The sequence below is a fragment of the Benincasa hispida genome, chromosome 6 (genome assembly GCF_027475165.1).
Source record: "Benincasa hispida cultivar pf3 chromosome 6, pf3_genome.v1.1, whole genome shotgun sequence".
NCBI classification, from domain to species: domain Eukaryota; kingdom Viridiplantae; phylum Streptophyta; class Magnoliopsida; order Cucurbitales; family Cucurbitaceae; genus Benincasa; species Benincasa hispida.
Window position 1 is genome coordinate 25,830,296 of NC_143483.1, and position 16,023 is coordinate 25,846,318.

A 16,023-nucleotide genomic window follows, 5' to 3' on the forward strand; every position below is an offset into this window, starting at 1 on the left:
ATTTTTATTCCTCTGGTCTCTTCCTCAAACTAAGTCCACACAAAGACCACACTTCTAGATTCCCACATCGAGAATACCAAGGTAACCATTGTGGTGGCGTCGTACTCAACTCGACTGAAGTCGAGGTTTTGGAGGCCGTTTGTTGTGTTCGCGGTCTTCTTGTGGTGGTTTCTGATTGATCGTGTTGTGTAGCGGTCATTGTGGTCGAGCATTCGTGTGTTACTGTCTTGGAGATTGAACGAGTGTTCATGATCAAGGGAATTTGAAGATGATTCTTCAAAGGTATGATATTCTTTCCATTGATTTTATTGCAAAGCATGTTGTAATTTCGTATTGTGCATAACCTGTAAGTTTTCGTTTCTTCATTGTAATTGTGTATGTTCATAAATACAAATGGAATTTGGAACGAGCATTCCACTGCTCATGAAAATCCTCATGTCTGATTTCCTTTATGAACATGATCTACCCATATGTCTACCACATACTGTTCCAGTTACATGAAATAACCTTAGATCTTTCTTTAATAGTTAATTGCATATATAAATTAATCAACCATTATTTCAAATAACTTATTAACTACGAGGCTTTAGGGCATACTTCTCAACAATGCATCCTTGAAAAGCATGGGCAAAAAGTATTCAGTTTGCAACATCTTTGTTGTTTTCTTGACACCTACAAAATGATCTCATAAGGAGATGAATGACAATCCAGTAAAATCTATATCATTTCTTCCTCTGCTACACATCTTCTCATGATTTGATCTACTCTTACCTTGTACAAATATGACTCCTCTCAGTAATAGTGTTTTACATCTCAACTGTTGGCAAGTTGCATTAGGTGGAATGAATCCACTTACCAAAAAGTTTACTATTGTTGAGGTTTATACCCTAAACTCATGGTTTGCACTTTGTAAACAAATTTTTTATTTAATAAATAAAGTGTTATTTATTTTGACATTTAGACCTATATATCTCAAATCTAATAAACTAAGATTCAAGGTTATTTAATGTAACTTGAACAGTATGTGGTTGACATACAGGTGGACCATGTTCAAGTAATAATCTAAAAGGTCTATAGTATATGGATAAGGTTGGATACCTTATCTTGATAACACTATGCAAATGATCTAATCCAAATCATTTATGTAGAGATATACAAGTGAGGATATCCTATGCAAAGATTTTGTATAAGACTGGACCACGAAATATTTATTCTCTACTTGTAACACCGTTGACTAAAGAGGTTAATATTTCAAATGATGACCATATGTAACTTGATCTCAATCCTGAGTAAGTTATAAACTCCTGTCTGTGAGAGATCATCCTTTGATTTTTATGGGTGAGAGAGGCTCGAGTCATCGACTTAATATGCCTACCATTTTGGGATGAGACCAAGTGGAGATTTAGGAACATAACTACACAAGATGGAATTCACTCCTTCCTACCTTTAGGATAAGTAGATAAGTTGTTCCCTTAAGTGCTAACTCCAAAACTTGAACAATGAGGTCACACCCTCTCACTGGCCTGAGAGAAACTTAATTTATGGTTGGATCAAAAACAGATTATTCATTAAAGGTTCAGTGGTACTTAAGAAGCAAGACGTAATTATAGAGGTGAAACGGTAATTTGATCCAATTATAATTACGAACAACTTGTAAAGGATCGACTTACTTGTAATGGCTATATCAATGGACACAAAATAGTCTACCATTCATAAGAATAATGCAGTTATGGGTCTTTAGTGGAGCGCCCCATAGTTAATAAATGTTGATTAATTTAATTAAAGAGTTTAATTAATTAATCACGTATCATTATTAGTTTCCCCTTCTAGCTTACAATGGGTAAAACAAGATCAAAAGTTTTGAAAGAATTTAAAATATTCAAATTGTTTAAGGGAATTTAATTGTACATGATACAATTAATATAATGTATAGAGATACATTATAATATAAAGTTTATTTTGAATGAGATTCGAGATTAAACTATATGAGAGTGTTATTATGTTTGAATAAGATTCATATGATAATTAATGTGAACAAAATTCATATTAAAAACTATAGGATATGTGAGATAAGTATATTTTAATGTAATTCAAATATATATTTAATTAAATATGAGATATTTAATTAAATAGATTACTAAATTTAATTTTATTATTAATTATTTGTTTATTTTTCATCAAATTAAATTAATATAATTTAGTTTAGTTTAATTTAAACTAAATAACAAAGAGCGGGGAGTTACATCTCCCCTCCCTCTTCTGTCTTTGATTGCAGAGTTTTATGCAATTAAGTAGAGTTAGTTTTTTCATATGTGAAAAGGAGGAAAAGATAACTCTCTCTATCTCAAAAAAAAATTTTAAGCAAAAATACATAGAAGAAGATCTCTACCAAATATAAAATCCCTTCAACTTTTAAAAGGAGGTTCCCACATAAACCGATCCTTGCTAGAGAATAGCGGAGAAGTCCTTTTGGTGGTGTCTTATACTAGTCAAGAAGGGTTCATATTTTTTTATCAAGATTTGGAAAGGTGTATTCAAAGGTAACATTCTTTTTTCCAGTTTTTACATGCTTAATCTACTAAGTATTTACTTTTTGTGTTTTAATTTTTAAAACAAGATTGTTACCAAACGACCACATGCTTTCGCTTGGGATTCAATCCCTTCAACTATTTCTACAAACCATGGCAATTTGATCTTCCTCACCATCAATAGTTGCTCATATGCAAAAACATCCATAATATCTAAGGACTCACCTTGTTGTGCTTCCTCTATTAGCCTTAAGAGATGGTATGCAATCTCGCTCTTTGTCCCCTTCCTATCAATGATCTTCATATCAAACTTCTAAAGAAAATTCATATTATTAATCTCGACTTTGCATCTTTCTTAACTAACAAGTATTTTAAGGTAGAATGATCTATGTGAACAATCACTTTCGTTCTAAGATTTGAATTTTACAAAAGCAAACACCAAAACAAGGAGTTCCTCCTCTATAATTGTAATAGTTGCATTGTGTTTCATCTAGTGTTTCGTTGGTATAATAGATCGAATGAATCATCTTCTCCTTTCTTTGTGCTAACACTACTCCTACAGCCAAATTACTTGCATCACACATAAGCTTGAATAGATGGTTCCAATATGGTTTTACCATGATGGGCTTAGATTAATGCATCATTGAGTATGTGAAAAGATTTCAAACATTCTTCATCAAAATCAAACGGTCGGTCATGTTATAGCAACATGCATAAAGGCATAAAAATACCTGAAAATTTTATGATAAATCTCCCCTAAATCATGCATATCCCAAGAAACTTCGATTGTCCTTCACTATTCATGGTGGAGGTAACTTGGAAATCAACTCCACTTTTGCCTTATTTACTTGAATTCGTGCCTTTGTTGTGACCTAGCATAATCCCTTCTTGTACCATGAATGAAACTTCTTCCAATTGAGCATAAGATTTGTGTTTTCACATCTGGTCAACACTTGTTCAAGTTTGCTATACAAATAGAAAATGAATATTCAAAGATGGAGAAATCATCCATAAAAATCTCTACAGATTTCTCTATTATGTCAAAGAAAATGGCCATCATACACTAGTAAAAAGTTGTGGCTAAAGGAACCTGTAAAGACCCTGAGCGAAAATGTGATCGTCCCAATTATCAATATTTTACAGAAACGAGAATTACATATCCAAATTATGCATTCAAAAGGTAATTTACAGTATGCTATTGTAAAAGAAAAGAGAGAATTAGAGTTAAGAAAGTATTACCCTTGAAGAACCTTTTCTTCTCATGTATCCTCTTCTCCAAAAACTCATGAACAAAAATAACCAAAAGGCCACCACCACGATTGTGGTCTCTTAGAATTTTTAGAAAGGGAAGATGGAAAGGAGAGGGGTTTTTCTAAAAAAAAATTCTTAGAGAGATCTATCTTTTTCTATCTTCTGTGAAACAAATGAAAATGTGAATCCTCACGTTCTTGAGAGAATTAAGGGGAGGGATTTGACTCCCTCCCAATTTTAAATTCAAAAAATAAATAAATATAATAAAATTAGTTTAATTATTTAAAAAATATATGATAATTACCTTATCATATATTATATATATTAAACTATATGTTATATCAAATATAACACATAACCTATAATTTTATATTGTATCAAATACTCTCATCAATGGTATAAATCTTATTTATATTAAATTCAATTATATGAATCCAATTCACATAATTAATCTTCTCAACTAAAATTTATATTATAATATATTAAGGGTGTACATGGTCCGGATTAGGCCAGATTGAAAGAATTGTATGGATCAACCCATTTTTGGGTTGGCTAACAATGAACGGGTCAACCAACCCAAAATTTTTGTGTTGGGTCACTTTTTTTTTTTTTTTTTTTTGGAGTTGGGACTGAGATGAGGGTTTTCGTTTTCGGAGTTCGAAGCAATGAAAGGCCTGACGGTCCACGTTTGAATGGACTGAGACGTGGGCCGGCGACTGAAACTGAGTGAGACTGAGGACGAGGGCGACCGACTGGCGAGGCGAGCTAGAGCTGTGACTACGAGGGACCGAGGGTTTTCTATTTCTTTTCTCTTTTTATATATATACAGACCCGACCCTAAATGTGAGCAACCCGAGACCCGACCTAGAATTTAAATTTAATTTAACCCAACCCAACTCAAAATAAAATATAACCCAACCCAACCCAACCCTTACATTTTGGGTTGGGTAATCCAGGTTGGTCGGGTTATCGGGTTTTTTTTATCACCCCTAATATTAAATACATTATAGTAATTATATTAAATTAATTATATCACTTATAATTAATTCTCTCATTTAATTTGAACAATTCAAATTAATCCAAAATTAATTCTCATTAAATCCCTGTTGAGCTACAAATGGGACCTCATGGACTTGTAGTTTGAAGCTCCAATCGTACTTGAATAATTAATTAAACTTCTTTAATTAAATTATTCAACATTCATTAATTGTCGGGTACTCCACTAAAAGACCAGACAGCTGCACTCTTCGCACTACATATATATTTTTGTGTCCATTGGATATAACCAATCAACAGTGTGATGAACATTCACAAATTGCTCGTAACTACAGCTAGGCCAAAATTATTGTTTCACCCTTGTAGTTACATCTACCTTCTTAAGTGCCACTGGTCTCTCTAAAGAACAATAAGTCATAGTCCAACTATGACCAAACCCTTCTCGGGTTAGGAGAGGGTGTGGTGCCACATTGTTCAAGTCCCGGAATCGGCTCTTAAGGGAATCTCTTACCCCGACGTTGAGGAAGGAGTGAGTTTCGTCTTGTGTAGTTGTGCTTCCTGCTCCCCAATCAGACAAATCCCCAAAATGGTAGGCTTATTGAGTCGGTGATCTGATCGCTCTCATCCATACAAATTAAAGGAGCATCTTCATAGGTAGAAGTTCACAACTCACATTCAGGATTTAGGTCATGTCACCTATGGTCATCCTGGTGAAATGTAAGTCTCTGAACGGTGTTATATAATGAGACTAGCCATTTTGTGGTCCGATCTTATACAAACTCCTTTGTATAGAATACCCCGCTCACATATCTGCACATGAATTATCAGGATCATATTATTTGTAGCACTTTACAACAATTGTAAAATCTACAAAATGGGTCGTATTCGTAGTGTCACCAAAATAAGGTATCCAGCCTTATCTATCTACTATAGACTATTTAGGTTATCATCTAAACATGATCCACCTATGTATCTCTACATACATGTTTAAGCTATAGATGATAACCTTGGATGTTAGTTTATTGGTTTGTGGGTTTAATGCTACTAAATGTCAAATAAAACATCTCATATTTTATTAAATAAATAAAATGTTTGTACAATACAATTACAAACTACATGACCCTACAAGATTTAAGGCAGCAACCTCAACAGTGGCACATTACAAAGGGCAAAGAACATCCTTCTAAACACGAACGTCCCAAATGGGCATGTGAAAATAGTCTTTTTTTTTTTTTTTTTTTTTTTTTGGTGCTATGGTGATCTAATTGTAGCTGGCATGAGTATCCATCCAAGAAAGAATAGTACTCCTTCCTGCCTATGGTCAATGAATGGCAAAGGGAAGTAGTCCTTCTTTGTGACCTTACTGAGACGATGGTAGTCCATAAAGACTCTCCATCCCATCACATTCCTGGTTGAATCAACTCGCTGTTGTCATTCTGCACAACTGTCATTCCTCCCTTTTGGGCTTGGCACGCATTGAATTGGGCTAATACAACTGCTATCTGCAATTGGAAAAATAAAACCTGCATCAAGCCATTTTATATGTTGTTTCCTTACCTACTTCTTACATCACCGGATTTAATCTTCTTTGGAATTCTTAACCCTTTCCTCCAAATTGATTTTATGCATGAAAAATGATGGACTAATTCCTTTGATGTCAACAACGGTCCATCCTATAGCCGTCTTGTGATTTACTAAAACCTGCATCAAAGAATCTTCATGCTCCTTAACAACTGGCTTTGTCTTATTTTCTCCAAGAAAAATGTATTTCAGGTGGGTTGGATGCCGCTTGAGCTCTAACTCCAGAGCTTCAAGTATGGATGACTTCATTGGTTTGGATTTGTGTTTTGGTTACATCAATGGAGTAATTGCAGACAAGTGCGACTGCAACTAGCTGCATATCCAAAGTCATGCTTCCTTGCTTTTCTTCAAACATCTCTTCCAGATCTTCTTCTGTGTCTTCCTCCTTCCCTAGCTCCTGCAGGTCTTCATACGAAACAAAGTCACAATCATCCACCATATTGAACATTCCTAGTGAATTCTCCCTGCTGGATACCAAATCAAAGTTCCTTCTGGTGCAAGAAAAGGTCTTCCTAGTATGATAGACACTTCCCTATCTACTTCACAACCTACGATTATGAAACAGTTGGGAACACAGTCCACCTTCACAAGAATATCTTTAATCTTTCTCACTAGATGAGCAATGGAAATGATATACCAACTCAAGCGTAACTGTGGTTGGTCTTGCTTCACCAATTCTCAATTTCTTAAAAATTTATAAAGACATGAGGTTTATGTTTGCTCCTAAGCCACACAATGCTCGTCCTATGTCACGCCCTCTTATAATGTATGGAACAGTGAAATTATCAGGATCCTGCAATTTTTTTGATACTTTGCTTTTCCATTCTTATCATTAAATGTTTGGAGATCCAAAATTTACAACTATGAAAATTTAAGTGCTCAATTCTTACAATTAACTACCTATCATACATCAGGGGTGATTTTTACAATTTTTCTTGCATTGATTGACTGATATACAAATCTCAAAAATCATGACTAGATTTAAAAATAGCCTAATATTTTTTTGCTACTCATTACAATTCTCCTTAAATTTATCACAAATTTATTTAAATACATAATATATTGACATATTATTTACAAAAATATTTTAGTTATTTAAAAATATAAAATTGATATCTTGAATCCCATTTAATAACTATATAGTTTCTAAAATTTAAGGTTATATATACTCATTATACCCATAAAGTCAGACTTTGGAAACTAAAAAAATTTGCAGTTTCCAGTTTTTTTTTTTTTTTTTTGGTTATTTTTAGAATTTATAAAGGAGTTGAATGTACCTTTACAAAATGTAAAAACCATGTTTGAAAAAGAAAAAAAAAGGAAAAAAAAAAAACAAATATTTCAAAAACGAAAAATAAAAAATAAATCATTAACAAAAGTGATCCTTAATAATTATATTAAACAATTTCGGTTTCAGTCAATAAATAAAAAAATAAATTTTAAAAAAATATATGTCCAGCTTCAACTTTATATTTTATGTCAAAAATACCATTGAACTTTTAAAGATTTCAAGAATATTCTTAAACTTTCAAAAAAATTTAGAACCCTTAAACTTAAAAAAAAAAAAAAAAAAATTCAAAAATACCGTTATTGCTAATTTTGAATAGAAACCGTTGAAGTTCTGTTTCATAAATATTTCTGAACTTTTAAAAGTTTCAAAAATGTCTTTGAACTTAGAAAAAGTTAAAATACCTTCATGTTAGTATACAAACAAAAATCGTTAGTATCTCGTTGTAAAAATAACTCTATTAAAAAAAATTTTATAAAAAAGTTGAAAATGATTCTACTGTTAGCATGATGATAAATTTGCTTTAAGTTTTCTTGACTCGAAAGGAATCCATTTTAAAATAAATTTTATTGATATCCTCACTTTTTTTTTTCATACATATACCCTCATATTTTTCCTATTCTTTCAATTTTTACACCAATTTTCTCAGCAACTAAAATAAAATCCAAAATTTGAAGTTAAAATATAAAATTCCAAAAATACCACAAAATTTCAAAATCAAAATCTCTCCTTAAAATATACCAAACGATAAATAATCAAATAAAAAAAATTATATTTGGTTAACTATATTAAAACATTTAAAGTCCTATCTCTTGGAATTTCCATTATTCTCTTTATTCTTATTATAATTTATGTATTTTAAATGATGCATGCAGTTTTACTTTTTTTTTTTTTTTAGATTAAAAAAATGTCAAATAGTAAAAACATATAGAAAAGATGGAGAAGAAAGATAGAATCATAGTAAGGGTATTTTTTAACTTTTTTTTTAGTTTTATAATATTTTTAAAACTTTTGAAACTAGTGGATATTTTTTAACTCATTTCAGAAGTTTAAGAATATTTTTAAAAGTTTTAAAAGTTTAAGAATATTTTTAAAAGTTTTAAAAATTTAATGATATTTTGGACCCGTCATTGAATGTCAATTGATTCATTATGAATCTCGATAAGAAAATGGAGTAAGCAAAACTTCATTGAAAATTAAGAAGCCATTGGCATCAAGCAGAAAAGGGAGAAATTACCTCCATTTATGGTGTGACACGTCAATACCTACTTTTAAAATAGGATGAGACCCACTAATACCAATGTGAAATCCTTGGAGTGGGACCTGACAACTACATATCTAAAAAAGAATCAGAGTGGATGAAATGGACCATGAGAGAATGACCTAGCAAATTTGTCAAATTATCACCAACAATCCAGCCAGCCTCTAATTTTAGGTCCAAAAAGGGCAACCACCAAAAAAAATCAGCTTTTTTCCTTTTAAAATTAAAACAATCTGCAGTCCACATCAAAGCAAATTGAAATGAAGACTCAAAAGATCTGCAAACCAAGTTGAATCCGACTAGAGGGGCTTTACAATCACAAAATTTATTATCAACATTACAAATAACAAACGATTCATACAAGAAAATTTATGATAACAATAAAGGACGGCGAGTCGGTCCCGATCAGATTCTACAAAACTCGATTTCTATCAATACGAGAGTGTCGACAATTCCCCAGACGCACTAATAAGGCTGGGTCGATCTCTCTCAAGTTCAATTTTTATAACTTTTCTTCTCCTACAGAAAGAATAACAGAAGAAAAAAAGAAAGATAATAACATTTTACCAAAACAAGGCACTGCACTGATGGATCTTTTACACTTCTCTTTACTTCCGGCCTTTCTTATCTTCTTTCACAGGATCAAATCTCGGCAGGGTTACCAATGTGTTTACGCGCGACACTCCTTCCAAGGCAGACCATTCTATTCCAGTTTCCGATTGTTCTTCCTCCTTCCCTTCATCTTCTTCACTTCCATCTTGCAAAATCTCATTGCTGGTTCGGACAGTTCCTGAACGATTCAGACCATTTGGGGCAGACAAATCTTCATTCTCAACTGCAGTGCTGACTTGATCTGCTAAACTTTGTTGCTCTTCCAGTTTGGTACTGGAAGCAGATGATAGATTGCCAGAGTTTGAGTCAAGGAAGAGGCAAATGACAGCACAGTCGTCAATCTTGGAAGTTGGATATTTAAGTTTCCATGCCTTTACGGCAGTTTCCACCAGAGTTCGAGCTGCGGTTGTACGTTTTGGAGCTGATGCAACAATATCTACAACCTCTTTGTTTGACAGCACATCCCATATCTGCAAAACAAAACACAAGACGAACTCCAGACATGAGAAAGAGCAGCAGGGTCCACTTTTGAAAGAAAATGGTACAAGAAATTGCTCTCATACTCCATCTGTAGCCAGAACAACGAACTCGTCTTTTTCAGTGAGCCGTCGATATGATATTTCAGGTACAGAGATAAGACCAAAGTCTTTGAGGCAAAAATCTCCAAATGCCCGTGCCATGGCAAGTCCAGGAGAGTTGCTGTTTGGAAGCCAAACTCGAGCTACATCAGGTTCATCTTGGAGAGCAAAGACACGACCTCTACACTTACGGATTCTCTCTGCTTCAGCTGTTAGGGGAAACGAATTGTCATAAAAAAATCCTTCAGCAAAATAACAGAGTTGGGAAGAAAGAAGAGGGGGAAAGGAGCTGACTACAGTCAAATAAATCTCAAAGTAAATTAGCATTTGAATTTTTCTAAAACAAAACTTGGCATTTTAGCTTATAAGACAATAAGAATACACTCCGTAGTTCTGGGCTTAAACGATTCCAACTGATATGACTAGTAATGATTCAAGAAATATAATCCGTTGTCCAAAACTTCCTTATAGGGTACGATTACAGGTATTTAGACAATTAGACTTGAGAAAACTTGGTACATCCAAAACCAATGAATACTATGAAAAAGTAGAACACTTTTTTCCATAAAAGTTGAAGACTTGTTGATCAAAGATGCTCATTTTTTTAAAGCATCAAAACAAAGTTTTATGTATTTAATTTTTTTAAAAAAATGAAAACATGGGAGGGTGATTTCAAAAAAACCAAATCAGAGAAGGAAAGAGGAGAGTAAATTTCAAATACTATATGTAATCTGATTATATGAAGATTTTTTTTCCTACGGCTTCCATTAATTTTCAGCCATATGAACAAAATATTTAAGAACAATGTCAAACCCCTATAACAAAATAATATTCTGCATAGTGGAGGCCAGAAGATGGAGCTAAAACCTGGAAGATTTGGCTTCAGATCCACAGTCAATTGAATGGCAACAAGAGAGTCATCTTTATCTCTCATACCCAAAACAGCTCGGGAGTCCCCAACATTTCCAATGACAAGATCCTGACCCTGAAAAAAAAAAGGAACTATTTTATGAGCAAAGAAAGAACACAAATAACAAATCTAATTCGAACTTAAATAGGAATCATTTCCTTTTCAATATGAAACAAGACCTGTTTAACAATCGTCACTGCTGTAGTCCCACTACAGAAGCTATCTATAGTTTGGTGCATTCTAAGTTCCCAATCCATAACTCTAAAAGCCTTAAGAAATGACTCCTTCAAAGTATGGAAAATTTCAGGTTGCTGCTTTTCTGTTCCATCAACATCAATGGAGGCCCTAAATTCTTCATCAGCAGATAAAAAGGAGGTAGCTTCATCCGAGTTCATACTTCCTGTATTATTAAGACTGATCTCTCTATGAGCATCATCTGTGGTCAAGTTAACCTCCCAATGTGCACTCAACCTCAAAGGAAGAGAATCCCTCACTTTCTTCGCAACCATATGACCATAAGGACCATGGCCATCAAAAACCCCACAGAAGATTGTATCAGTTCTAGAGCCAAAATTCTGAAACCCAAGTCAAAATCAGAGTCAATCAGATGCATGTTGAGATGTTAGGAGTTTCAGAGAGAAAAGGATCATGCTATGTAGTATCATTATTATATAAAAAATGGACAAAAGATTAAGAAAATAACCTAAAAGTCGACCCCACCCCAAGAAGCCATGAACAAAAAAGAGTATACAAAAGCATAACAGACAGACCCCATAAGGGTGCCCACTGCTCAGGTGGTAAGCAAGATACCCTCCAAGATCCCTGATTCAAATCCTTTATGAAAACTTAATAGCTTAAAAGGAAAGAAATTAAAGTTTTCTACAACTTTTCAACCACATAATGAAGAGAAAAAAACACAAAAGTTGAGTAAAGAAGAAGCAACCCAAGTGATGTAATCTATGTCGGATCAGATATGAGATAACAAATTAATAAAACAGACTGAAAGTACAGAAACAAGCAAGCAAGCAATTAAATCAAACTCTTGAATATATATATTCATTTTCCAGAATCTTTAGGTTTGGATCTAAAGATCAGGAAATGAGTTTTGAGAAAGAAGAACAAACCTCCCAAACAATCATGGCATCCTGGTTGGTCCCTTTCTTACCCTGCTGCGTGAACAGAGACGCCACCTCAGTGAAGCCATTGGCGAAGAGCCTACCGGGGATCCGATGGAGTGAGAGATCCCCAAACGAGGAATTTCTCGAACCAAATCGCCTCCGGGAACAGTTCTTTCTCCGATGATGCTTCGCCGGAGAAGTTGGGGAACCAGGAATGGGGCTCCTGCTCTCCGCAGACAAGCAGGACCCCATCCGAAGTGCCCTAACAATGCTTAGAATGCACTCCAGGCCAACCGCCCGATTCAAACTCCAACGCCCTCCACTTTCTGCGTACCGATCCGTCAGGAACCCCCGTTCCGTGCCTCCCGTTTGGGGACACTCCCTCCAAATCTCAACACAGAGTGTTTCGATCCCACATGAGCATCATCGTAATCATCAGATCCTTTCCGTAATTGGGGAATCGGGGAATTGGGTAGTAGAAGAAATGGGAAAATCTGTTCGTTCCAACTTTTTGATGGGGAAAAGGAGAATCGAAAAGTGGAGATGGGATCTGGGTTTGCATGCAAATGGGAAATGGAATTGGGACCCGAAATTGAAGAAAGCAATCGGAAAAGATGGAGGCGATGATAAGGAATGAGAATGGATTAGAGAAGAGGAAATGGAAAGATGTGGGTGAATAAGAAGGAGAAAGAGAAGGAGAAGGAAAGGGTTGAATGTGGAGAGAAAATAGGAACCACCAAAGTGATGATGTAAATAAAAGAGGAGAGAGACATGGGTTTCATTTCAAAGCATTCAACCTGTTTGTGTTTTTGTTTTTGTTTTTGCTTTTTTTTAAAAAAAAAATTTAATTTTTGTTTTTTTGGACTTTGTCTATCACTCTCACAAATCTCACCTCGGACACGATTTCTTTTCTCCTTCCACAAATTTCCACACCTTTTTTCCTTTTTCCTTTTTCTAATTTCTTTTTTCAATTCTAACATTTTTGGGTTTTTTTTGTCGTTAAAAAAAAAAACACCCTTACTGCTTCTTCTCGATAAAAATTTACCATGTCACAAATATTTTCTTTTAAAATAAAGAAATTTTTTAATTTTTTTAATAAAAGATGGGAGGTACATGATTAGGTACAACCAAGGTTCGAAATATCAATATCGATAAAAATATAGAGGTTCCAATTTTATAGAAATATTGATGGAAATTTCGATATCGATAAAAATTTTAAGAAATTTTATGGAAATCGACGAAAATTGATGAAAATTGTTATAATTAGTTAATGAAATTTTGATTGTTATCTAATTAGACTATTTTTAATCATCGTTTCTATAAATTAAAACAATATTTAAAGGTATTGTGTAAATATTGATGCAAGAGCATAAATTTAAAAAAGAAATGAAAAAATAGTTATAAAATAATATCAATTTTTTTATTTTATTTTTTCTATGTCTTTTTCTTGGAAATGAAAACTTTGGATGGTAAAAAAAGCAAGACCACATCAAATCAATTTTTAGGTGAAATGATATGAAAATTCAATGGAAAAATGTTTGAATGAAATTAAAAATAAATATATGAAAATTTTATCCATTTTGGTTTCTTAGAAATGAAAGCTTTATATGGTAAAAAAAAATAAAATTAAACTTACATCCATCCAATTTTGAGATGAAAGGATATGAAAAACAATGGAAAAATATTTGAATGAATTAAAAATAAATATATGTTGTTATTTTTCTCAATTTTGGTTTCTTGAAAATAAAAGTTTTTTATGATAGAAAATAAAAATTACTTCAATTCAATTTTAAGGTGAAATTATATAATGATTATGTGAAACTATACTATTCGTGTAATCAAGACAATTCTATAAATCTTAAAAAATTTCCATTGAACCTAATTGTTATAAAAAAATTAAAAAAAAAATCGAAATTTCGAGAATAGGAAAAAATCGAATTCTCATGCCAAAATTTCGAGATTTCGACTGAAATTTTAAACTATGTATAACTTAATTGTGAAAAGTTAAAATATATGTATCATATTCCTATTGAGATTAATACATAAGTTTGTTTTTATATATTTTATGTACATTTATTAAAGATATTTGAGATAGTAATGTCGATAAAGTATGGTGGATAGAGCATCTCTTATACTTCTCGAGGTCGAATGATGATCAATCTTTCGATTGTTTCCATGGTCATATTTCTCTCCTTAGAAAAATAATTTAATAATAAATTTGTTTCGTGGCACAATATTCGAACTTGATTTTACTAGAATATCTTTTTTAAAAAAAATTTATTCCATTACTTTGTGAATAATCTATCTCTTAATTATTTATTCGAAAAGATTGTTTTAAATATTCTAATTTAAAAAGTATATATTTTTAAAAAAATTATTTTAAATGGTAAAACGGTTGAAAATATTTACAAAATATAGCAAAATTTTAAAATTATCAATAATAGACGCTGATAGATACTGATAGATTTTGTCTATTAATATAATTGATAGACATGTTTATCACTGTTTATCAACATCTATTATTAATAGTTTTAAAATTTTACTATATTTTATAAATATTTTGTTTTATTTTTCTTTATTTAAAATTGACCTATCTTTTTATTTATGACTAAATATTGTATTTTTTTTTTTTTTAAGGAAAAAACGTTTTTAAATACTCAGAAAAAGTAGTTATATTTAAAAGAGCAAATTTTTTTGCAGATTAAAATAATTTAATTTGCCTTTTCATTTCATCTTTTTGACCTTTTCAACAAATACAGTAACATAAACAAAATTTTGTATCTCTTCCTTCTCAATATTTGAAATTTAATTTGGGTAATTGCAATTACTAACATTTTTAAAAATAATAATTAAGTGTATAACAATATTCTAAAAAAATCGTAAATATAGACAAGTCTATCAGCGATAGACTTCGATTGTTGATAGACTCCTAAGTCTATAGTCATTGATAGACTCTTATCAGTGATATAGTCTATCACTCTTACCAATAATATGGTCTATCACTAATAGACTTCTACCAATAATATGGTCTATCACTAATAGACTATTTAAATTTGGTCATATTTGCAATTTTTTTTACATTATGTTATATCTATTAATATTTTGGATATAATGTCTATATTTGCAACTGTCCCATTTAATTTTAAACTCATGCACACCATTTCATAAAAATTATACACAAGATAAATTGCATAAAAATCATTTTGTTTTTCTTTGATCTACTTCTTTCAAAATATCAAAGAGATAATTTCCTTACTAGAGAGATTAAAGATTCCCAAAGAAAATAGGAACTAAATATTTCAGTTATTTGTAAATGAAATACTAAATCATGTCAAGGTGGAGTTTCGAGAATCTATAAACTTATTTTTATTGATGAGGGGAAGCATTATATTGTTATCTTCAAATGTAAAATTTTATCCATTATTTTTTTAATTTAAATTTGGGTAATTTTTTATATGATAAAACTACTCAAAGTATTTTCAAATATAGAAAAATGTCACTATCTATTAGTGATAGACTGCGATAGATATTTATCAATGTCAGTAATAGATGTCTATCGCGGTCTATCACTAATAGACAGTAGTAACATTTTGCTATATTTATAAATAAATTGGCTCATTTTATTTTATTTGAAAACAACCGCTTTAAATATTGGTGAAACAAATTTCTATAAATAATAAGAATTTTCATGACGGGACAAGACCACATTAGACTAAAACAAGTTAATAAATTGTAGACAATTAAACGAATAAACCACTAGGATAAATTAAAATCATACTATCCACACACTGCATGCAATTTCTATCGATTTTGCATTTTCATTAACCATGAAGATACTTTTATTGAAATCAAACATTTAAATTATGAATTTGAAGAAGTTTAGAGAGTGTGACAAAGAGA

General features: G+C 32.0%; 1 protein-coding gene across 1 annotated transcript; it reads right to left on the minus strand.

Moving 5' to 3' along the window:
• Nucleotides 1–9,214: 9,214 nt before the first annotated feature.
• On the minus strand, nucleotides 9,215–12,998 carry LOC120079897 (Protein phosphatase 2C family protein). Its single transcript, XM_039034344.2, has 5 exons — nucleotides 12,130–12,998; nucleotides 11,185–11,580; nucleotides 10,963–11,080; nucleotides 10,081–10,304; nucleotides 9,215–9,987 (listed from the first exon to the last, which is right to left on the minus strand). Exons 1-5 carry the CDS (start codon nucleotides 12,373–12,375, stop codon nucleotides 9,514–9,516), a joined length of 1,458 nt encoding a protein of 485 aa, XP_038890272.1. The 5' UTR covers nucleotides 12,376–12,998; the 3' UTR covers nucleotides 9,215–9,513.
• Nucleotides 12,999–16,023: the final 3,025 nt, after the last annotated feature.

Excerpts from the sequence above, each read along its gene's own strand:
- LOC120079897 (XM_039034344.2), bottom strand. The coding sequence starts at position 12,375 with ATGGGGTCCTGCTTGTCTGCGGAGAGCAGGAGCCCCATTCCTGGTTCC. Across the intron at positions 11,581-12,129 it reads ATGCCATGATTGTTTGGGAG|AATTTTGGCTCTAGAACTGA; the intron begins GTTTGTTCTTCT and ends CTTGGGTTTCAG. Across the intron at positions 11,081-11,184 it reads CAGTGACGATTGTTAAACAG|GGTCAGGATCTTGTCATTGG; the intron begins GTCTTGTTTCAT and ends TTTTTTTTTCAG.